The 24,603-nt window shown below is 42.5% G+C and overlaps 1 protein-coding gene across 1 annotated transcript in view; it reads left to right on the top strand.

Annotated features, from left to right (window-relative positions):
• The window catches only part of PEPD (peptidase D), a 145,434-nt gene that overhangs the window by 118,326 nt on the left and 2,505 nt on the right, over positions 1–24,603 (top strand). The window contains exons 13-14 of the mRNA XM_041396265.1: positions 6,807–6,991; positions 18,314–18,505. Coding sequence (XP_041252199.1) covers positions 6,807–6,991; positions 18,314–18,505 — 377 coding nt within the window. The remainder of the gene's footprint in view (positions 1–6,806; positions 6,992–18,313; positions 18,506–24,603) is intronic.

The following is a 24,603-nucleotide window of genomic DNA, read 5'->3' as shown; positions in this document are numbered from 1 at the left end:
CAATCCTTTTCCTTTTTTCCTCTTCAACATACACCTCCTTTGGAAGGAACATGCTGTAAAATAGTGTCTGGCAGCACTGCTCAATCCCAGTGCTGCATCCAGACATGGAAAAAATCCCTCTTCCTACTCCATACCTGTATCTATTCATATTGCTTTTCTTAATGCTCCTGCATGGCAGAATGTTATCCTCAAGTTGCTTCTGATGAGTGACAGCTCACCTTGTGCAGGGTTTGTAATTGTGAGGACAGACTTACTGCTGGAAACCGCCATCATACTGATGCAAAAGGAGTGTCACAGTACAGCTGAATAGCACAGTGCCCTTCAGCCTTTTGAAAAAGTCCAAATTTCAGAGGTGATGAGGATCAATCTCTATTTCCCTCCAGTAACTCCCATCCCTGTAGGCAGATGCATCTTTCTGGGGAATAAAGGGGTGACTTTATTGCCCAGAAATGCCATCCTGGTGTAGAGCTGTGGCACTGGGGCTTCAGGCAGGGGCAGGTCTGGTAATCCCTGCGGTCAGAACTCTGGGTATTTGCAAGTGTGACACAGCAGCAAATTCTGTCTAGTTCCCTTTTGTGCTGGGAAAGTTAAAAGGCTCTTCTCCTCATATGGCAGCCAGATGCAGCCATGGCACAGCTGAAAAGTACAGTCCAAAATGGCATCCCTGAATCTGGCGTCCATGAGCCACCCAATGCTCACCCCGTGAGCCCTGTGGTCCTGCACACAGTCTGTGAAGCTTTGAACAGCTTCACTGGTGCCCAGACATTGGCAGTGTCAGAGCCCAGCATTTGGGGGTTTGCCCCTTGGCAGAGTGGCCTTACCTGGTGCTGCAAGACAAATTCAAAACCAGAGCAACTACTGAGTGTTTCATGCAGTGGGCCAAAAAGAAAGCATGAAAATCACAAATATGACAATTGTTTCTCTAGCACCCAAGTGAAGAGGGAAAAGATAATTGGTTTTTAGTATTTAAATTATGTTTTGGTTTGTTTTTTAAACTGGGTCTGATTGAATTCTAAAGACCTATTGTTTTATGTCTGATACGGTCTCTGCCAGTTGGCAGATTTTAATCTGTTCCAATGGGTTGCTGGCTGGGCTGGGATTGTGTGTTCTGTCTGCATTTCAGTGGCAATGCCAGGGGACATTGGGCCTTTTGCCCTTGTCTGTGGACACTTGGAAATTAAATGTAACTTAACCTTAGCACAATTTGGGGAGAAGTTACTAGAACCTTGCCATACTCGGTTTTTTTTTAGTAAGATTGTGACATCTGTGTTGGCAAAAAACCCCCACCCAACAACAACAACAGAAAAAAACCTGTTAAATCATTTGTGGTTTAATCATTGTCACATTACAACCACAAAGTACCCTAAGTAGTGGCCAAAAAAATCCTGCTAGGCCTTTTCAGAGTACTTTCTGACCAAAGTGGCTAAGTACCACGCAGTAATTCTAAATTATTTTTGTATGCTAGTTCTACTTTATGTTCTCAAATGGCTTCTAATAAAACTTCAGATAATAATCACTGGGATAAAAATACCAGTAAGTTAACAGCAGCTGAGGAACAGTTTATAGTGTGATGTGTTATAGCAACTCATCTTCTTAATTCTACTGTTTAAAAATTTATGGTATATTCATCAAAAGATAGGAATGCTTTTGATTTCTGGTTTCACTAGAAGCTTTTCTTTCTTTTGGGGGGGCGGGTGGGCAAAGAGGGCACAAAAATCCCCTCCATTGGTGTGATCAAAGAGGTCACACATTATTGCAGAGATCCTTATGTGATGCTCCAGAGTCCTTGAACCTGGTGTTTTATCTGAAATTTTGTGGGGTTTGGCAAACAGATATCAGAGAGGGAGTATTTTCAAGGAAGTAAAGTAATATTAATTTTATCTTTTTCCTTTCTTTCACAGTAATATCTAAGAATATCAGATAACATTTAGCTTTATGGGGATACCTTTAAAAAAAACTTTAGGCAAACTTAATGCACTAATTTTGCCATTTTTAAGTTCCACCTCACACATCTGCAAACCTCTACTCTACTGTTTGCATTGTGTCTCAAAACTAATAACCTCCCCAGTTTTTTGTTAATTACTGGGCAGTCTGTTTTATTTCATTCCTGGACATCCCCAGTGCCTGGTTGCTGCTGTGTAGTTCATTCACTCAGTGTCTGCAGGATCTCAAGTGCTCTGGTTGCTGTAAGAGGTGGGTTTGACCTGACCTCTCTCCTGAGCACGTGCTGCATGGCAGGTAACAAATCCCAGCTAATGAGCCTGGGGAGCTGAGCTTCCCTGGGGAGCCAGGCCCTGCTTCAGTGACCTGTTTTACCCAGTGTCTCATCTGGCAGAGAATTAGGAAGGGAGCAGACACCTCATCAGCAGATTTTCCTGACTGCAGACTCATTTTGGTACAAGTTGTCAAAGTCCAAGGACCCTCCAATCTGACTTTTTAAACCTCATCTGTCACTGAACCATAATTGGTTTATAAATTGGCTTAAAGATAATAACAGAACTAACCTTTCTACACAAAAAAAAAAGCATGTCTGCAACTATCATAAAAGTTCTTACACAAAAAGCAAGTCTGCAACTATGATAAACTTCACCAAAGCTTGAAAATAGTTGTCCTGAATAATACATGAGTTAAACATCCTGGTGAGTGACTGGTGGTGGGAGGTCAGTGCTGGCCCACGTTGCAGAGCAGCCAGCCACTGAGGTAACTCACACACCCAGTGGCAGAGGCACTTGTGTGGAAGTTGTTGTTGTGGGGTTTGGTTGGTTTTTAGCTGCCTTTTCTCCCTACAAGAATGCTAATGTGGTGTTTGACTTCTCCTATCTGCTTGCAGCAGGGCACAGGTCTCTGCTGGACCCCCAATAATCCAAAAGTCGAGGCACCTCCACACACCAGGGATTCTTTGTGCAAATGTTCATTCAGCGCTGTTCAGCCCGTGTTCTTCTTCTTCACACCTGCAAGTCTGCAGTCTTCAGGGCAGATTGTTCCCTGGCTGCCTGCAGACTCTTCTGTGTTACTGTTTGCTTTAACATGCTAAAGCTATCCACACAGATGTGTGCACAGACATCTGAGCAGAATGAGACACCTCTGGGCTTGGACAGAGGAACTCTCATATTCTCACTGCAGGCCCTCGGGGCATTTCCACATTGTTGAGTTGCACATCGTATGAGAATACCAAAAGTTCTGCTCATGGCTTTGTACCAAGTTGTCAGGTTGAAGCTATCATCTCTGATATTTAATTTTTCCTCCTTTCTCTGCTTTTTGCAATTATTGAAGTTCAGTATCTACAAAGGAAAATTAGATTAGCAGAATTTAAGGACTTCTATTCTTTGAGTATACTTACTAAGTGTCTGAATGACACTTGAGTGCAGGCATGCCAGTCAGTCCCAGAGAGAGCTGGGCTTGTGCAGGCCATTGTGTTATAAAGATTTCAATTGTCAGATAAAACAAATACAATTTTAGTTTTAAAATAACTTTAAAGCATCATGTATTTCTGTTTACTGTATAATAAATGTATACAACATATGAATATACTTTTGTATAAAAATGGAGAAAGACATCTTCCTTGAGTTATGGTTGTTCATTTTTTCCGTGGATTTTTTCTATACTTTTAGGTAGTTGCCTTAGGACTGTAAAATAGATCTTTCTCTTCAAAAAATTATTGTTTTTAATATTACAAAGGCAGGAGGAAATGTTTGAGGATTTGCATTTAGAACGTCTTTCTTTGTCAAATTACCTGTTTAAGAAATGGGTAGAAATCTGTTTGAACCTTATTATTAACGTTTATTCCTAGCATGATGGGAATCCTCTCATATCAAACAAGACAAGGATATCACCAATTTTTAAGTGAAGACTTAAAATCACTTATTTCACTGTCTCTAATCAGCTCAAAATATCTTCCTATTTTGCCCTAGCACTCAAGTAATAATCTGTATATGAGAGTTCTATCCAGGGCTTGTAGGTTAAGTGTCTTGGAGGGGGTGGCCACCACCCCATAGTCATAATAAAATAAAGCATGAAGCCAGACAATAGAATAGAAAGTGCAATATATCTATAAACCCTTTCTTTTTAATTAAGACTATTTGAATACCTATTTATTTGTAAACCAAGACTTGTATTATTTAGCAGGGTGCCTCCAGCAGAAGTTTAGTTCCCCTCTGCCCAGAGCTGCCCCAGTGCTGTCTGCAGCTCTAGCAGCATGGGGGAGACAACTGGAGCTGACATGTTTCATATCTCTAGCAAAGCTCATGGCACTGGCTAGATGATAAAAGAGTGGTCCAGAGTCATTTTGCTGGGCTCTGTCTGAAGCACCACCCTAGCTCCAAGAGAGAGCCCAAAGCTGCAGATTTTTCATCCAGCCTCATTATTTATTTCACAGTAGAGCTTTCTGTTGTCCTCAGTCTCTAATGGAGCAAATAAGATGAAATAAAAACCAAAACAGATGGGGATTTAAGAAGGCAGAAGGAGAGGAGAAGTATTTGCACTTTCAGTCAAGGGGAGAAAAAGGTAGGGACGAGGGAAGGAGTTGTAATGGATTTGCTCAGTGCCTGGAAATACTCAGGATTTACAAGCATGCCAGTCTTTTCAGCTAGGGCAATAGTGTCATTAGTTTGCTCTGTTAACTTCTGCAGAAAAATGAGTATGTGGCTTTGATGGTTTTATTTCTGATCAGTTTGATATTTGTATCTCCTTTTGTATCTCTTCCTCAGTTTGATAAAGGTGAGTGTGTCACTTTGAGTGGAGTCTGGCTTTGGATTGAGACAAACAGTGGCAGCAGAGCTGCAGAGGGAAGCTGAGCTGCAAACAGCAGACACCTCAGCTCCACTTCTGTCAGACAGCTCACCTTGCTCCAGAGCACCCAGGGTATTGCTGTGTCTTGTCTTCCAGCCATGGAGTTCTGACCTTCATTTTTAACAAGAGAGGGCGAGGCTTCAAACAGTTGACCAGGGTCAGATGTTGTTATATGTGGCTTTGCAGTTATGGTGGTGAAAATAGGTGACTTGTGGTAATGCTCAGCTAAGAAATCATGGGAGAGATCTTGAAAGAACATCTAGTGTCCTCAGAAAGAAGATTGAAGGCTTTTAGAGCAGTTGAAATTAGCTACAAACTGCAAAAGCTGAACCTCGACTTAGACACAGAAATTCTGTATTCCCACAGCTATAAAATAAACAGGAGAACAACTGTGATTCAGTAATACTTTTAGTGTGATATATGTAATATTGATGTAAGAGATTGTAGTGATTTCAATTTATCATTCAATAGAGTAGAGCCTAATGTGAGAGAGCTGTGAAACACAGGTGAATCTAGAGAAGTGAAAATTGCAATTCAGTCAATATTCAGAAAGATAAATATTTATGGAATATGTTGAACAGTTGTCAAAGAACAGCTGCTTATAGTTGTATTGGTTTATATAGAATGAAAAATCTGAATTCCTTTTTAAAGCAGGAAAACCATAAAAATACCACATTTTGAGCCGGAAGACTGCACACACTTTGTGGATGAGCATCACACACTTGGGCACTGTTGGCTTTTGTGAGGAGGTAGCAGCCAAGGGTTTGTGTGGGCTCTGCTCTGCCCTGTGGCCTTGCTTGGCAGGCAGCAGGCTGTGAGCAGCAGGCTGCAGGTTGGGTCCCTGAGTGATCTGATGGGCAGGGGCTGCCTGCTCACTGATGACACACCCAGCTCTTTGCAGAGCCATGGCAGCATAAAGGTGCGTGGGTTTGTGAGAGGATGCACAGAACAGAGCAGCCATTTGCTGCTCATTTGATTCTGATCTTTATATCAGCGCCACAAAAGACAGCTGAGTGCTTTCTCCAAGCACTCCCATAGGATGATTTTATTTCCATCTCTGAAGCCTCGGTACTTTCAGCAAAAAGTGATAATGTAATTAAGAGATGACATTTATCTTCACAAGACCCTAGAGCCGCATGTTTAACTGGATTAAAGCAAACGGAACTTGGTGGGAGTTTGGCCTTAAAAATTGCTCAGTTCTTATTTGTTTAATCATGCCAAAATTGAACAAGGAAAATATTCTTCAACTGTACCTTAGCCCTAGTTGTCTTGACTCTGCAACTGCTGCTCTGTTGATGATGACTCAATGCCATGGTGAACTAATTAGGACAGTACTTTGTTACTAACAAAAGAGCTGCTTTCTTCCTCCCTCCTCTCCCCAGCAGTTTGTCAAACAAAATTGTATCCTATACCAAAATAATAGCAACCTAATATATCCTGGCACTCTGTTTCTAGTCAAACAACAGTATTTTGTAATGCTGTTTCAGTACATGTATTAGAGGAGTTGTGTTTTACACAGCCCATTAACACAAGGGAATCATTAATTTCTGGAGAGTGTCTTTGCCAGAAAGATGTGGGCTTTAAATCTTCAATGTACGTAGAAAAGCAGCCTCCATGTCAGATGTTCCAAATGGGTATGATCATTCTTGAAAGTAACAGGATAGTAATGTTCTGTGCTCTGCCTTTTAAAAACCTGCAATCTACAGTTGACATTCTTGTAGGAGACTCGTGGATGCATTTCCATCTGTGTGGACATGTTAGATACACTGTATTAACATCTTTTTGTACGGTTCCGGATTAGAAGGTGCTGCTGTTTCTCTGGTTTGTAGTTTTCTGTACTTCACAGACATGTTAAAATAGTTTTGTCTTGTTTAAAGTGTTTTTGTGAAAATGCGTTGCTCTTTCCACCTTTGTTCTTTATATAAACAAAGGGCACATGCGTTACCTCTGTTTTTGAAAGCTGTTGTTAAAAAGCTTGTAGCAATAGTTAACTCAGCTGCCTGTTTCTGCTCTCCAAGGGGTGGCCTGGCCTGATATGCACCGTCTGGCTGACAGAGTCCATCTGGAGGAGCTGACCAGAATTGGCATTCTGAAAGGCAATGTGGATGACATGGTGAAGGTTCATCTGGGTGCAATATTTATGCCACACGGACTTGGACATCTACTTGGAATCGATGTGCATGATGTTGGAGGCTACCCAGAGGTTAGTGTTAGCCCATTCTCAACTCCCCTGCAGATTAACCCACTCAGTTCCATCAACATTGCTCATACTTTGTGTGTGGTTACCCCACTGCATCTTCTCAGAGGTAGAGCAGATGTGCATTTAAGTGTCTCCTTTTTTCTAGATGTGGTATTTTATGCGGTTTACTCTAAGGAAATCTATTAGTTCGTTGAAACTTAAATTGTTTATGGGAAGAAGTCAACTGATGGTGCTCTTTGGGCATGTTTCAATTTCTGTTCAATTTCTACATACACTGTGTTGTTCCTCTGTGAATCACTGCTCTGACAGGCACCACCCAAGTACCCTGTGCTGTGGCAAAGCATCTCAGTCTACCTGAGTCCTGTATTGGCAAGATTCACCTGCTCCATTGCAGATGTGAGGCAGCTGCAGGAGCCCCCAGCTGTACCTGGGCAGTAATCCCAGTGGCTGTGTCATCTGGAAACGAGCTGGCTCATAGCCCTCTCTTGAGCTTTGATGTCCAGTGTCAGCATGGGCACCGGTGAGGATGTAGCAAGAAAAAGCAGAAAGAAAAAAATCCATCAAGTCTTCCAGTCTTTGCACATGTGAAAGCATGACCTCTTGTATTCTGAGTTTCTGCAGAAAACGCAGGATTGTCTTTTTCCTTGAATTAATTTGGTGATTCATGATTGTGATCTGAAAGCAGAATAGGTAAAATTCTGTAACCAATGAACGGCAGTAGGTCCACAATGATAACTAAAAGAATAAAATCTCTAAGGCAAATTGTACTTAATGTTTGAATAAAGGAAGTTTGCAGCAGCTTTGGAAAGATTTCAGAAGGATTGTGTTTGTGTTAGATTGTGGTTATTTGAGGCTAACTGTTTAAGGATTTTCAATGATACAGTACAAAAATGGATCATTTTTCTCCTTTCATATGTAGGCTGTTCTTTTGCAAGAATCTGCAAAAGAAGCTAGGAACTTCATAGGTAAAGTTTAAGCATATTTTGGTGCTTGTTCCTGTTGGGTGACCAGGCTATGTAACAGCTGCTATTGCTGGTTCAGTTTTGCAGGCAGGGGAGAAACAGTGTATAATATTTGAGGATACTTCTTACATTCACAGTGTAATTATAGTTGAGATACAACATTGTGATAATGATGTATTAGCATCAGCTAATAAACTTATGTGTAATAAAAAGGAAACAAAGATCAAAAGCAGTGCTATTCTGATTTTAAGGTTTCTGCACTAGCTGATACAGAAAGGATGGATGCTTGTCCCTTTGTTCCTCCCAAGTGCCTTCTGTCTGTGCACACGTAGAGACATCCAGCAAAGCACAGGGACTGTGGTTACTTGGAGAGTTCATAAACTTCCAAATCCAGGACCCTGCTGCTGCATGCCTTTGTTTAGATTGTTTTCACTTGTGTTGTGAATAACATCTCTGAATTTGGTGGACTTACAAAACAGGTGCATGTGTTCAAGATTAGGTAGGGTGAAGAGATAACTAAATTTCAGGAACAAGTAAGTAGAATTCTGAGAGTGCAATGTATCCACCTTGATTTTGCCTAAAAACTGTATTCTTTGAGGTTAGAGCAAGTACCTTACTGTCAAGGGAGATTTCTAGAACTGATTTTGTGTAAGTTTAAAGCAATGGACCCTGTACACCTTCCATCTCTCAGCAGCTATCAGTAGTGTGGCATGCAAGCTACAGAATCTTTTTTTGACAATAGTTTTTGTTTTCATGTGATTGAATTTATAATTGTTATTATATAGTATTTTATATAATTTTAGGGTCATTTTTTGAAAGCAAACTGATCTCTCCATAATTTTGAAAGAGCAGCCTGTTACAGATAAAAATGGATATAGGGACTGTATTGTCAAATGAGTTGGGCTCTCTAGTTTTTACTGTATTTACTGTGAGTAAAAATTCCAGAGCTCTATGCAGAATTTTGTGTCTGCAAATACTGAAATTATTTGTTTGTGTTGGCATGCAACTGCATTCTTACAAGAAGAATGCTTGCATGGCTAATTTACTTTCAAAATCTAATTCTAAATAGCAAATTCCTTGAATATGAAGCACGAATGAAAGCTCATGAATAGCTAATATTCTGTATTTGCATATAAAAGTGCACATAGATGGGTGTATGGCATCACCTTAGTTTGAAAAATTATGAGTTCTGGGTTTTGCAGAAGAGCAACTTTAAACTCTCTGTGTGGCATTAATTTCACCTCTGGTAGACCCTTCACTTCTCTCTGACCCAAAGCAGGAGGCCCTTTGAGATGAGGTACCTGGGTGTGGGAAGGACACTCCAGGAACCTCTCAGGGAGCTGAGAGCAACTGAGCACCTTTCCTGCAAGTGTGGGACGTGTCTGTAGTAAACGGGAGAAGGCTTATTGTCCACGCCTCATTGTTTCATGAAAAAGCATATTTTGAAGACATCTAGTACACTCTGGAGTGATTTGTGGGGCATTTTAAATGTTTACCAGCTAGCGAGGTCTTCACAAAGGTTTTTATAAAGCCATTTTGGTGTTTATTGTACACTGAGCCCATGCCCGTAGTATCATGTCCTTTTTTCTAGCTGGTTAAAAAGCAACTTCTTTGCTTTTGGCCAAGGGAATTTCTGGGAGTATTACAAACGATTTTTTAAAAATAAAAACTTTCCAAGTGGGTATTATTCCATTATTTTCCTCAAGTGTAAACAGTTACATTTGAAATAATACAATAAACGTTAATTTCCTAATTTTTATCCGTCAGAAAGTTTTGTGTGTTCCAAAAAAACTATTTCCAGACATTGTTAGCTTAGATTAGTTATTCATTGGTAGCCAAAGATTTCTTTTTTCAAAATTGGCAATAAGAAGTTTTCATCTTTTCCAGTAAGCTGCTTTCACATGCAGCACTGAACAAGCACTTTCTTCTTCTTTGACAAAAGTTGTAAATGCTTGCAGATTTTCTGCAAAGTATACTCTGGGATATTAGAAAATATAACATTTCCCCTTCCTATTTTTTGCTGTGATAGAGAACAACTGGTTTTGGCCAGCAATGAACGTGTCTTGGCAGCCTTATTTCAGGCCAGCACATTCACAGTGTGTGAGCACAGTGTTTCCCAGTGAAAGGTGCCAGTGAAGGTGCTGTTTTTGGGATGGATGAGCAGCAGGAGCTCCCTGGGCGCCACGGCTTTCCTTGGGGAAACCGGGCGCCTCACGTTTTGCCAGCAATGAACGTGTCTTGGCAACCTTATTTGAGGACAACACTTTCACAGGAATGTGAACACCAGTGTTTCCCACTGAAAGATGCAAGTAAAAGTGCTGGTTTTCAGGAGGGCTGAGCAGCAGGAGCTCCCTGGGGACCGCTGCGTTCCTCGCGGGAAGCCGCGCGCCGCGCGCCGCTTTGAAAATCCGCCTGCTCCTTCTGAGGGTCTGAGTGCAGCTCAAGCACTGCTGAAAATTCAGCCCCAGTGGTACTAATCACTTCAGAAAATCTGGCTCTCAGTCAGACTGAGCTTGCTTCAAAGGGTGAAAACCCCACTGGGCTTAGCTTCTGCTGTAAAATTTAATCATGGAGATGGTTTTCTCACATTCTTTCAGTTGTTTCTGGGTAAATTCGATATGGGATATAAATGAGGGTTTGTGCCTGTTGCAATGAAGAAAATGTGGTAGGTGGCCCCAAATTTTCAGGCCCTGAGGTAGATGAGGCTGAAGTTTTCATTTAAATCTAGGTTCTGTGTCTCTAGATGCCTGAGTTGATTCAATTTCATGCTATATTAATTGACTATAGGGCTCTAAAGAACACTAAGTGCATTTGATGACTTTCTATAATAACAAGCCAGTTAATTTAAGTTAGGTTAATAACTACTGTGATTTTCACATCTTATGAATTAAGAGTTTAATTTTGTTTTGTTTTTTAAAATTATAAGATTTACCATAGTTTTAATTTTTAATTCAATTATCATGAAAAGCTGATGCTTTTGTTCCTATTCTGCATCACAAATTAAGTTTGGAGGTCTGTTTTGGAGTTACCCAGATCCTTCCATCACTGTGCATGCTTGGGGAATATCTCTGCTGTGCACAAGCTGTGTCAGGCTTTAACAGAAAGCTTGCTCCCAGATCCCAGGGGACTGACTGGGAATTTAAGTCACCAAAAGTACTGGAGAATACAGGAATAATCTCGTCCTGGCAAAAACTGTTTTCCTTATGTATCCAAATTTATGTTGAAGCAGAAGATTTCATTTTTTTGTGGTTAGCATTGCAAATGATGCATTAATGTTTTTTCCTTTAAGAATCAGAGGATGAAGTGAATTTACCAAGAAGCCTAAAGCTGTTGTGTAGGGCCCTGGTGCTGCAAATTGCTTCACTTGCCATAACCTTGCAAACCCTTGCTCCAGCTTTGGTTACCCAGAACCTGCAAACATGAAACAACCTGTATGGAGGGCACTTAGGGTGCCTTCACTTGACAAAGAGTAAAAGGGCATTTCATTAGGTTTAACTTTTGGTTTTGTTCTTGCAAGTGATTGTACACCTTGAGAAAAGATTAGGAGAAAAAGCTCCCTGCTTCTGCTGCATGGGACCCTCTTGAATCCTTTGTTTGTTTGGTGGGTTGTTTTGTTTCTTTGAATTCCTGCATAGCAAGAGCATACATGCAGCCACTGAGCAGGCAGTGAGCAGGAAGGAAGCAGATGGGGGGAAGCTGCCTTTCCATGCAGAGCAGCACTGAAATCCATGGTCCTTATTGCTGCTTCCTGGGTCAAGCACCAACCAGGAGAGTCTCCTGCAGCCTAGGATTCTTCTGTGGGGTTTAAACCCCTCCCAGAGTTAGTCTAGGATTCTTTTGTGGGGTTTAAACCCTTCCCAGAGTTAGGCTAATAGATCTCACTCTGCTGTGTCATCTTGTGCTCAGAAAGTTGTGATCAGTTCCCAGCAGTTTTTCCCTGTGAGGACAGATGCTGGAATCTGGGTGTTTATGGAACTTAGGGCTTGAGCAGAGGCAGAAGAGGAGGGAAGGCTCAGGTGCCATGATGCACACATGCCCTGTCATACCACAGAGTTCCCCTCCTCCACTGAGAAAGAAGGTGTTAAGGACTTGAGGTTTTTAGTTGCTTGGTTTGGTTTTCATTAGTTCTGTTTAATTTCTTTTTTGATTGAGATACTTGTTTATGTTTCTCTGACTTACTGAAGTTTGTTGAAAAAGACTTGTGTCTTAACAGAGTTTTTATCTCAATATTTATTGTCCAAATATTTCTGAAATTTTAGAAGCAACTAATGGAACTTGTGTGGTTTTGAACAATTCATTCTAGGTGCAGTAGGAGAGAAAAAACAAAACAGTAGAGGTCTGCTTTCAATTACATGAAAAAAAGTAAGGTATCATTGGTATTCTGTGGGGTTTTTGCTATACAATTTTCTCATGGTATCTAAAGATCACAAAAGACAAAGCCCTTTCATTAAAGACTATTGCCTACGTCTGCTTTTTGTGTGTCACAAGAAATTTGTTCATTAGATTTTAAATGGTGCTTGTCATTGATTTCATTCTGAAACAGTGTTCTTGGTAGCTTTTGCAATTCTTTCTCTTATTTCATATAAAACTCCTATACATTCTTCTAAACACTCTCCTCATCTTCCAGGTTAATGCTGTAGATGTCAACTTGGTGGTTTTTACTATTTTCTGTCTCTTTTTTTTTTCTCAAACTTAGGTTCTAAGAAAAGAGAAAAAATATAGTCTATGTGTTTAGTTATTTCCATAATGATAGCACTGGAGCGTGGTAACATCAGAGGATCAGAAAGCAAAAATTATATGGTGAGTTCTGCTCAGAACCATGCTGTAGTGCTGGATTCAAATCCAGCTCCAGCAGAATCATGAGGCAGCAGTGCCTCAAATAAGTGGCAGATGATTTTTCCTCATTCCCTTCAATAACAGGAAAGTTATTAGGTAACTTAAACCTGATACCACAGTTAATACTTAGAAAAAGAAGAAAACACTTCAAGTAAAATAGACAGTTAAACATCATGTGTCCTCTATTCCCCCAATATTAACTTTGAGCTATGTCCCAAAAGCTCCAGCTAGTAATTAGATTCTCCTGCAGAAGTGGGAGCTTTGATTTGCAAATGCCAGGAGTGATCTGTGGTGCTTGGGGCACGTTCTCCTGTAACCTGCTGCTGGTTTCAAAGGCAGGACTGCCAGCAGTTCCTGCAGGTGACTATAGGCAGCTCAGGCTGCTGGGGAAAAGCAGCACAGATTGAATAAACTAATCTTCATTAGGAGCACTCAGCAAGTGAAACAAGGGCTTAGAGAAGGGACCAGGAGACACGTGAAATGGAATTTGAGACTTTTATTTTCCTGGCTGCACAGAGCTCTGCTCTTTTTACATTAAATGAGCTAATTAGAAGTTAGGTATATGCAGTGGGAGAAGGGGGAAGAGTGAAAGAGCTGAGATTTCACTTTGGTGCTCATCTCATATTATCTAAATGTAATGTTAGTATTCTGATTAATTTAAATACTTGATTGCACTTAGCTTGGTAAAGTGGTTAGGACTTCACTGTACTGGATGTGTTCCAACTGGGACAGTCTGTCAGGCTCCAAAAAGTTCTGTGATGATTTAGCTGGAAAAGAGAACGTGAAACTATATTGTGTCACTAATGAGCCTTTTACTGTGGTTCAGTATTTGCATTTATGAGTACCTCAGGTGTTCTGTGCCGTGGATGGGGTTTGCTGCCACCACTGGCTTGAGGAAACTTTGGGGTGATGCCAACCTGCAGCCCCTGGTTTTGGCAGGGTGCCCTTGCATGTCTCTGCACTTGTGCATCTCCAGCTGCTGCCAGGGCCCTGTAGGTGAGCACCAGCCAGCACAGGGACATCACCTGTGGTTTTCTTCTGCTCTGGTCCAAAAACAAACCCAGGGTCAGGCCTGAGTGGGCCTGGAGCTGTCTCTGCTTCTGATTGCTTTGCCTGTGGAACAAGATCCAGCATGATCCACAAAGCAGTTCTTCCATGGAAAAAGCAACATATTAACTATTGACGTGCTTAGGAGCAAGTAGTAGTTCATCTTTATACTGAGATATTCTGGGGTTATTGCAAATTTTAGTCTTCCACAGCCCTTTTTCTGGGAAATAGGCAGATTTGCATACTTCCTAATTCCCTGCTTATTCCAAAAATAGTAATATTTTGTATTACTGTACACTTAATTTGAACTTTTATTTTGCTTACATAGTAATAAAATCAGTTTACATAATAATTCTCTCATTCCCTTGACAGTCCTTATTGCTTAGCCGTGCTGGTTTTCGTTACCTTAGATGAACCATTAATTCAAATCCAATGTTCTTGGCAGAAGTACAGTCATGAATGACAATGTCATACATCTGTGCTTACTGAGGGAGGAGTGTCTCAATCTTAAAATGTGATCAGAACCTCCAAATAAAGTCAGTCTTAGAAAACAATTTCAGATATAGTCTGTTGTTGCAATATACAGGAGAATAAGTTCAAAATTTAGTTTTCACAGAATATAACTGCAAGTCTCTTTTTAGATGCCTAGGCATAAATATTTTCTAGACTATTCTGTTCACTTTTTGAGGGCAAATTATCAGCTCATACTTTCTCTCTGTGCAGCACTGTGACAAGGGCCCTGCTCAGTGGCCAGGCCTCCAGGATATAATGGTGATAGGAGCAGGTATCACACAGCTGCTGTACCAGCACTCACATGTTCACTCTTCATTTCATCTGACTGCAAAACAATGTCATGGTCACTGTTGAAAACAAAGCTTGAGTTGCTCAGCTGTGAGATGTAGGGAGCGTTCCTGCTCACAAAGAAGGAAATCCATTAATGGCAGAAGAGTCCTACTGATGGATGACAGTGTGAGGTTGCCCTGTGGGGCTTTGGTCCCAAGAGAGTTTGACTTGATGAAAAATGGCAAGTCTTGTTTCAGACCTGTCATCTTCTGTTTGGGGATTCTGGTGTTTCAGTCATTAAAAAAAGTCCTCAGTTTGTCCTACTTTTCATGAACAACCACAGCAGAGTGAGAGCTGTCAGCCCCTGGACCTGATGGGTATGGTGGTTACCAAGGTGGTCATGAGTGCCCAGAGATCAGATGTCACTTGGGAGGCTGAAGCCATAGTCTGATATGTGTTTTAATCAAGCACTGTTCTCAAAAGAAGAGATTTTGTCATCCACTCAGCTTGGTCGCTGGCTACTCTCTGCTTATTTCCTGTGCCAGCTCATTTTGTCCTTCAGCCTTGCAGCAAATTGATTTGGGGCTGTCCTCTGCTCAGAGTGTGAGTGGCCCCCTACTAAACATGTGCCAGAACCTGTCTCTCTGCAGCCATTTCACACATCTCCTGATGACCACCCTGCTAGTCTCTGTCAAAAGGACAAGCCCCATTGCTGTCCTGCTTGCTTTTCAGCTCTGAAAAGCTGAGCAGTGTTACCCTTTCTTTGAAGGCCCACTAGAGATGGTTTCATGGTAGGGATAGAGCTGCATCAGTGCCTGCAGAATCCAAACACCTGGAGATGAAACCTGGAGCCACACAACCCAGGACTGAGACAGGATGGAAGGAATAGCAAAAAGACTTGGTGAATTCCTTCCAGAGAAGTTAGAATTTTATTTTTGGGTGAGCAGCAATATTCAGGTGCCTCGGGGAGTCTCCCTGCATTGCTGAGAGACGTATCCAAATGTGTATTTTGGGTCTTGTTGCTGCTAGCTCCTTGGAGGAAGAACTAAAAGCAGGATCAGACTGCTAGCAGTCTAGACAAAATGCCTACCATTGCTTTAGCAGCTGTACAGAGGTAAATAAAGGGGGCTACTGAGGCTTTATTGTCACACATGATGTTAAACACCATTTATTTTAAGTAAAGGCAAAAAAATATGGATGCTGTGCCAGGGCTGCCTTCAGAGGATGTTTGCGATTGTTTTCCTCCTCTGCATTTGTCTTTCTAGCATCTGTCTTGGATTGACTGCCTTGGAAAAGGCATTTACAAGTAGAATTGAGAAGTGAACTTAAAAGCCAGATCTGGGTTGTTTGTTGTAAAGTAGCCGATAGATAGTTGGCGAGGCACCAAAAGGTCCAGACACTAATCTAATTGTTTACAGCTCATGGAGAGATTAATCCACAAGATTGGATGCCCTCATTTCCTTTACACATTACAATGAATGTGTGAAATGCCAAACCCCAAAGGGCAGTATGAGAGAAAAAATGGCTCCATTTCAGTGCAGTTATTGTTTCCAGTTTAGAAATATATTGATTTTCTTTGAGTTTTGATAAGAGTACAAATTGAAAATGCCTTGCTTAATATTACAGTGTTCTTGTTTCCTAGGCTTAGTAAAACAAAACCATGTTTTCTTATTTTGGTGTAGTATATAGTGCTCTGCAAAGTCCAAATCAAACATATGACATAAAACACATGGAACACACAGTCAAAATGGGCAAACCTATGTCCAAATGTCCAGGCTGGTCAGCTCTAGAAATCTTGGCTACTGTAAGATGCTGTTCATTGGAACAGAATAAGCTCTGCAAAGGGAGTAAAAGCAAACTCAGCTTTGCTTGGGTAACCAGTGGAGATAAAGCAAGCACTATGGAGGGGCAGCTGCAAAACAGTATTTCTGTAAAATAGGCTTTCTCTGAACTGAAAGTGGAGCTCAAGAGCAAACAAAACTGCAGGGCTGTGTCCACTGTGAAGAGGGAGTGATTCAGTAAGATGAGAACGTGGGTAATGTGCAGGTGTGCTCCGGCCTCTCTGCATCCCCCTGGCTGGATGGAGCTGGGCTGTGCCTGGACATGGTGCCCCACACTGAGGGTGGTGCTGGGCAGGGTTTGTCTGGGAGAAAGGGGAAGTTTCATCCTCGTGGCACCAGTCATGCTGGTAGTGATGCTGACACCAGATGCGCCTTCTGCCAGCAAGGGAAAGCACCATGGCATTGGGCAGAAGCAAGATTCAGGAAAGCTGTGTGGAGACCAGATAAATAATGCTGTGGTCTCACAGATGTGTTCACCTCTGACTTGCTGGCTAAAGCAGAGTCAGGTTTCTTCAGCAGAGTGTGTGTGCACAATCACAAGATGCTGGGCCTGTGAGCTGGTCACAGGTCATTATTATAGTTTGTTGGGGAAATTTTGCTACCGTTGCAAAGAATTTCCAAAAAGCTAATGGGATTGAGATAGGTTTATTCTGATATTGCAGTACCTGGCACATTTGGGGGGAAGAAAATTAATACGCGGAACTAGTCTTTGCAGTGTTTCTAATTCCTTGACTAAGCACGTCCTCATATATCATTTTATTTTACCAGCTTTTGGGAAGGAGAGAATATTTTGCTAGTTCAGACTTGTTTCGACTTAACTTTTAATAATACCAATCAGCACCATGTTGCCTGAAAGTCTGAATCTGACAAAAGTTTAGCTTAAATGGGCTGCTTTTATGAGGTCATGTGTAGACTCATTGCTCCTGAATCAAGATCATAAATGTGTAATTTTAATAACATTTGGTGAGAATAAGTATTTGCATATCCTTTGAGAAATTGTTCTTTGCTGCATAGTTCAGCTGTTTCAGCCATGACGTGGCAGGGGCATTTCAAGATTTGCATGTCACCTACCATACTTTGCAAGGGAGGGTAGAGCAAGGAATAGCGCAAGTAAATATTTTTGCTTTGTAGTGCAGCCTTTCTCCCAAGGCAGAGAGTAATTGTCACAATAGGACACGAAATAAAACTGCATGCATGCTGGAAAATCCAAGGTAAAAATAAGGGAAGTTGATTTTCTGACTCCAACATTTATAGACTTTCAAAAGTGACAGTGGATTGGAGGGTGGAAATGCTGCCTCTCCAATGACACTGGACAAACCAACAGTCCATCAAATTTCTCCTCCTCCAGAAAAGAATGTAAAGCAATAATTTTTTACATAAAAGTGCCTGAGAAACTTCATTATGAGAATGCAAACATCACATGGCTTAGAAGAACTTAGAAGAACAGGGTGACAAATAACAGTACCAAGCATATCCAAAGCCAAGATTTCTGTGGTGCAAGAGATTGGGGCGTTGAGCTGAAAACTGGTCATCACTCTATGTCAAAGCTAAGTTGTGGTAGAATCACCATCTCTGGATGTGTTTAAAAAAAGACTGGACATGGCACTTGGTGCTATAGTCTAGTTGAGGCGCTAGGGCACAGGTTGGACTCGATGATCTTAGAAGTCTCTTCCAACCTCATTCTTCTGTGATTCTGTAAATGAGGATTGATGGGAGGGAGGCAATTGCACGGCGAAGTTTCAATCCTTTGTGATTATTTTTTATATTTTGTGTGTCTTGCGGAGCAGTCAGCATAGGAGGGCTTGCTGTAAGGTGCTGCATGTGCTGGTGTCTGTGAGAGCGCTGTGTGTCCGCAGGGCGTGGAGCGCATCGAGGAGCCGGGGCTGCGCAGCCTGCGCACGGCGCGCCGCCTGCAGCCGGGCATGGTGCTCACCATCGAGCCCGGCATCTACTTCATCGAGCACCTCCTGCAGCAGGCCCTGCACGACCCTGCCCAGGCCTGCTTCATCAACAGCCACGTCCTGCAGCGCTTCAGGGGATTCGGTGGGGTGAGTGATTCTTAACAGATGTTTTCACTAATTGCTTTTCTCTTTGTTTGTCCTTACTGTGTATCTGAGGAGAAGTCTTTTGGGACTTCTTACAGCTCCCAAAAGTCTTACAGCTTTTGGGAGTTGTAATGTACTGCGCATAGGGCTATTCCTTGAGGCAGCACCTTGAGTCGTTCGGACCATTTGACCCTGCAGACAAACTGGGGGGTTTTATTCTAATTTTTTAATGTGGTTTTTACTAGTGATTAACGATAGACCCATATTTTCCCGTTGACTGAAATATCCTCTGCCAGCACCATACAGTGGCTTGCCAGGTAAATGTTTTGTCTAATGTGTGAAACGTGTATGTTGTGAAATACGAGACTGAGTTCTGTAGTCCAGATTTGGCTTCCTTGACAGCAGCACAATCCAGTGCTTCCTGCTGGGGCAGAAGAGCCTGATGCAGTTTAAGCCAGGGAGGCAGTAGATGGAAACAGCAATAATTGCTCTTACAGGATTATTGACAGAATGGCAAGAAACTTGTGCCTTGGGGGAGCCTTCCCTGTTTTCCAGAAGAATGGCTGATGGGGTTCCAGAGCCCCCGTGCTCAGTGTGACAGGCTCAGGCAGCAGTGGGCACAGGAGGATTGGCCACAGGAGGTAGAGGTGATCTGGCAATCATTCCACGCAGCAGCTGCTGGGCAAGTGGAGAGTTCTTGGTTCTACATACTGTCCAGGGCACGTTTGCCATGCAAAGCCACCGCCCTCGCAGAGCATTCAGCAGTTGCAGTGCTTCCAGTGGGCTTTTATTTCAGCAGGGCAAGCATTTGAAGGGTGCCACATTGTTCCTGCACAGAGGAGATAGAGCAGGCAGCTGCCGTGCCCCATCCTCCCCGTGGCTCTTCTGCCAAGTCCCAATACAGCGAGCAGTCACTGGCACTGGCGGTGATTTTCTGGTAGGAAAAGTCACTCATTAGGAATTGTCTGCTGCTGCCATTGACTCATTTATCACTGTACCCCAGCCTTGAGAGGGTGATTACTGTAGCACTTTGGTCTGAGCTGCCTTGGAACCACCAGCCCTGACAGAAAAGCTGTGTGTGCTGTCCCCGGTCATGTGAGCCAGCCAGGCTCGAGGGCAGCCACCCATAGTGTGGGTGCAGCCTTGTTAGGAGACACAGGACTTTACCCTTGCTGATATTTCATTCACTGCTGAGGTCTGGGACATTATCTGTCTCTGTGTTGTTTCTTTATCAAGATTTGCCAGCCAGACAACTGAGGTACTGGTGAACAAAAGGCAGCTAATTCTGCATTTTCTGTGAGCACATTCTGTGTGACAACACACACTGAAATGTATTTTAAAAGAAAACTGTGATGTGCTTGTGTAGCTTGACACTGCAATGGAAACAGGTTTAAATGTCTTCGTTTTCCATGTAAATACTCTGTGGGAGTTTTTCAGCAATTGAATTGATTCCTGGTGGGCTTTCCCAAAATTGCTCAGCAAATCCCACATTTTTCCCAAATGGCTGTGAATGCCCACTCCATTTCTGCAGCCTGAGGTGTGCCTGTGGTTCACCTTCTGCCTGTGGTTGCACAGAATAGGAGTGACAGCCTGGGATCTCTACCTTGGTAATAAGTTGCTGGATCAGGCACTTTTGTTCCAGAGATCTCAAGCAAACTTTGTTCCCTCATTTTTGTTTAGCTTCCTGTAATGATGACTTGTAAGGAGAGCTGGCCAACAAACTTTGCTAAAAGAAGGGGCAGCCCAAAAACGATTGAGCAAAAATCTAAGTCTCTGATCCCCCTGTGAACAATACATTTTACTTAGAGAGAAAAAATAATAATACACACATACCCTGAGCCAGATGTTGTCACTTGATTTTGTCCAGGAGAAGAATGAAAATAAAATCTAAGACTGGAATACATCTGAATATTTTGGAATTCTTCACAAAAGCTGGATTATAGAGCAATCAAAATAAGTTTTTCCATCTTTACCATTCTGACTTGATTCTGCATAAAAAGAAGATGCCGTTTGTGCTGTGTATAGTGGTCAGTTATGAACAAAATATTTTATTCTAGTTTATCCAGAGTGAGTATTTCTCACAAAAGCATGCCAGAAAACTTTCTTTCTATGGGATTAAAAAAGATCTTGTAAAGCCCAGTTTTTTACTAATAAATATTAATAGTTCAGGGGCTAATATTGGTGTCAATTGTAGCTGAAGAGTTCACTACAGCCAGTCCAATTCCTTTAAGTGTAAAAGTAAAACACATTCTACAAAAGGAAATAAGTTGTGCATTTCTCTGTGCAGAGCTCAGCACTAATTAAAATGTTCTTAATTTGGTTTAGAGTAATTCACTTCAAAAATGAACTAACATTCACTGAAGTAACACTACTGTAATTCTAAGTAAGTTTGTCCGCACAGGGAATTTGTGGATTTTTCATAAATTCACCTTGAATTCATGTCTTTTTTGGGCTTTCAAGAATTTTCTTCACTGTGACAAGTTTCTGCATTGAGAAGCAGGGCTCTTGTAGTGTGGCAGAAAGGGCAAGCCTGTAGCCATTTACTGTAATTTGTGCTGGCTGGAGTTAGCCATGAGGAGGCTGTGGAAGCTGCAGGAGCAGGGAAGAAGAGGCAGTGTGAGGTGTCCATGCCCTGCTGGCACAGTCCATCAGCAGCCCTCCTTCCTGCACACCTCACACCCAGGCACAGCCTTTGGGGCTGTCCCTGCTGCTCAGGGACCTCCTCACTGGGGCTTTTCACCTCTGCTGGGTCAAGGACAGATCCCTGCAGGGGGAAGCCGGAGTGCTCAGGGAACGTTGCCTGTCTGAAGCCCTGCACTCTTCACTTGACAGCTGTTGGGTTCAGTCCTCACAAACTTCCTCGACCAATTTTGGGACATTTCAGTCACGTGTACTTCAGTTCTCCATCTGCAAAACCAAGGTCCAGTTTACAAAGGTCATAAATCCTGTGGGACAAGGGCTGCTGCTGGATGCTGGCACAGTGCCTGGCCCAGGGCACCTTTGCTCTGCCTGGACTCTGCCCCACACGCTCCTGAATAAACACAGATGTGCAAATAGAGGGATGTGCATACAGTTGTATGTATTGCTCAGGAGAAGCAGCTGAATCCTCGGGGAAGGGGAAATGCTGACTCCAAATGCTGCCCTTTAGGGTTTGACATTTCCATTCTTCATAAGCTGATTACTGATTCATGCAGTTCATATGACGTTTTCTCAAAGACACAGTAAAGCCATTCAGTCTTTTTTTTTGGCCTTACACATTCAATCTCTGTTCAGGCTTTATTTTCCCTAGGATTTGTAGAACTAGCACTAGACTTAGTATCTGAAAACTACGCAACTTAGAGAAAATGCTGAAAGACAGATGGGTGTTAAATGCATTACTTTCTTCAGCTTACAGATTTTTCTCATTTAAAAATTAAACAGATTTACAAAGCCCAGGAACTTGAAGATCCGCTAATATTACAATAAGTTTCAAAACCGTAGTACCTCCCTTACTCAGAAGTAATGCTAAACCAAATAAAGAGCAAGATATATAACTGCTTCTACCTTTGGTTCACAGAGCCATAAAGTTGTCTCTGTCCTGATTTTTATTTTTCAGAAGATTAGTCTCTGTTTCTGAGTTTATGATGAATTTGTATTGTGAAATGAAATTGTTTATTAGGCAATAAATGTTATCCTCATCTGCTTTTTAATATTGCATATTGTATCACAGTAATAGTGCTACACAGCATTTCTTCAAAAGTTTTCATAGGAAAGCAATTGTCACAATGTACATACTTAACTTCCTTTAGAAGTTCTCCTAAGGGAAGTGTTAGGTGTAGGCAACCCAAAAACTACTGCTAGGTACTTACAAACCTTCTTTAGCCCTTTCCTCTTGTCTAATTAACATAATTAGATTAAAGTAAGACCAGCTGTTCCTAACCTGTATTTAGCTTGTAGTTTAATGCTTCTTTTTGAGCTGGATGAAGGGACTGGGCACCTGAGGCTTTTTATCCATCTGTATCAATTAATCTAATAAAGCACATGGCCTCACCCTACTAATACTGATCCTCTTCTATAAAAATGTGAAAATTTAAGTGTGGACATTTAAAAGAAAGGTTCTCTTGACATGAGGACTTGGTTGCAAATGAAACCTGCTTGTGCCAAGAAGACTAGAGCATGGGATGAGATTCCCTGAGCACAGAGCCTACAGCAAACACCTTGGCACAGCCACAGTGTGGAACAGCAGGGAAGTGCCTTCCCCAGCCCTGCAGCCTGGGTTTGGTGCAGCAGCTCTCTTTCCTACCCAGTCCCTCTGAGCAGAAGTCAAACTGCTCAGGATAAATTTGCCCTGTTAAAAAATTACTGGGAAGTTGATGGCTGAGTTGAAATAAGTTCCCTTGGCTGCACACAAGTAGGACACCAGCTGTAGGAACAGACCCACGGGTCCTCCAGCCAGACGTGTGCGTGTCTGCTTTGGGTGGTCCCACGTGTGGCCACGTCCTGTCACCACTTCCAGACAAGAGTCCCACTCTAAGGTCAGCGTTGCTGATTTCCACAGCCATAATCAAACAAATGATCAGTAGATTTTTTTTAAAAAGGGGACATTTCATCAGTTGCCTTTTTTGACATCTGGGATCTGTCATCATGCAAATCTGGATTATTAAATTGGCCAAAATAATTTATTTATTGTCAAAAGCCTCATATATATATTATCATCCAAAAGAAATCAGTAAGAGCTTCAACCCTGTTTCCCTTGGAAGGTAACACAGGAGGCTCTGGGGAGCATGGCTGTATTAGTAAGTCAGGACAAAGTGCGAGGCTGTACAGAGCTGACAGCAGCCCTGGTATTTAACTCCTGTGCTGTCCTTGGCTGTGCCCCCAGGCCCTGCTTCGGGACAGAGCTGGGACCATTGAGTGGAGCCACATGATGGCCTGTTGCTGGTGTTAGGCTGTTGTGCAATCAGGTCTAGCTAGACAGATCATGCCACTACCCTTGATAAGAAAAAGGCATTTTTGGGGCAGTCCTGGCCACTGCATCTTTACAGGAGTGGTTTTTTGAAGTCTGCCATTTCACACCAAGAAAGTAAAGCCTCCCCTAGGTTTTTGCAGAGCACTCTGAAAGCTGGGGGTGCAGTGAGCCTCACACTTCAGTGCCCAACTCCAAACCGCTCTGTAGCCCTGAAACAAGCAGTACTAATGAACAAAGAGCCTGCAAACAGGGACAGCTCTGAGAGCAAGTTTCATAACCACTGTCCCCCTCTGGGAAAGGCAGTCCCAAACCAGTGAGCCTTGCCAGAGAGATCAAGCATCTTTTGTCCATTTGGACAGAAGACAAGATCAAATGACAGGCTCTCCTGTGGGGAAGGTTTTGCAGGTCGTCTGAAGCTGCTTCTTGCTGCTGCTGAATTTAAACTCAGGGTGAAGCATGGAGAATGTGAAGGAAGAGAGCAAATGAAATAATTTCCATCCCCTTGAGAGCCTATTCCTCTGCACTCACGTTACTTTTAGGCAAAGGAAAAATTCTGCACTGAAAATGGGAAATCTGACTTCTCTCTTGTGGCAAGCATCCATTTCAGGTGAGATTCATCCAGGAGAGGAAGGATTAGATTCTGGGGAAAGAAGAGGCGTGTTCCTAGGGAGTGGTGGGTGGTCCCAGGGAGCAGTGGTTCTGTGTGCCTCCATCCATACCCTGTGGACCATTTGGAGGTGCTGATGCTGAGCAGGCTGATGTGACAGTACTGGCTCTCCTGCTTTCCACTGCAGATCACAGCTGTGCTGTGGCACAGACTGTATGATCTCCTAGCAATTGTATGATGTCCTAGCTTTTGTATGATCTCCTAACAATGCTCCTCCTGTACAAGGAGTCATGGGGCATGGCACTCCTCCGTTTGGTCACTCTCAGCTCCCTGCCTTTGGCAGCTCCAGCCCCTGTGTGTCTCCTCATTCAGGATGTGTCACTTCTCACCTCCACCAGGATCTCCCTACCTGGGCTCCTTAGCCAGTCCCAGCTCTCTTTGTCCATTGCTTGTCAGTCCTGTCTCACCTCACTGTGCCTTCCTTTCCCTGGTCCTTTCACGACTCTTACCTATTTCCCAGCTCTCTTGTGGCCTAGATAGAGAGCA

This window comes from Onychostruthus taczanowskii, unplaced genomic scaffold, assembly GCF_017590055.1.
Source record: "Onychostruthus taczanowskii isolate IOZ18803 unplaced genomic scaffold, ASM1759005v1 scaffold127, whole genome shotgun sequence".
Lineage (NCBI taxonomy): Eukaryota > Metazoa > Chordata > Aves > Passeriformes > Passeridae > Onychostruthus > Onychostruthus taczanowskii.
The sequence above is the reverse complement of the archived record's forward strand: the minus strand, read 5'-3'. Positions and strand labels throughout refer to the sequence as shown.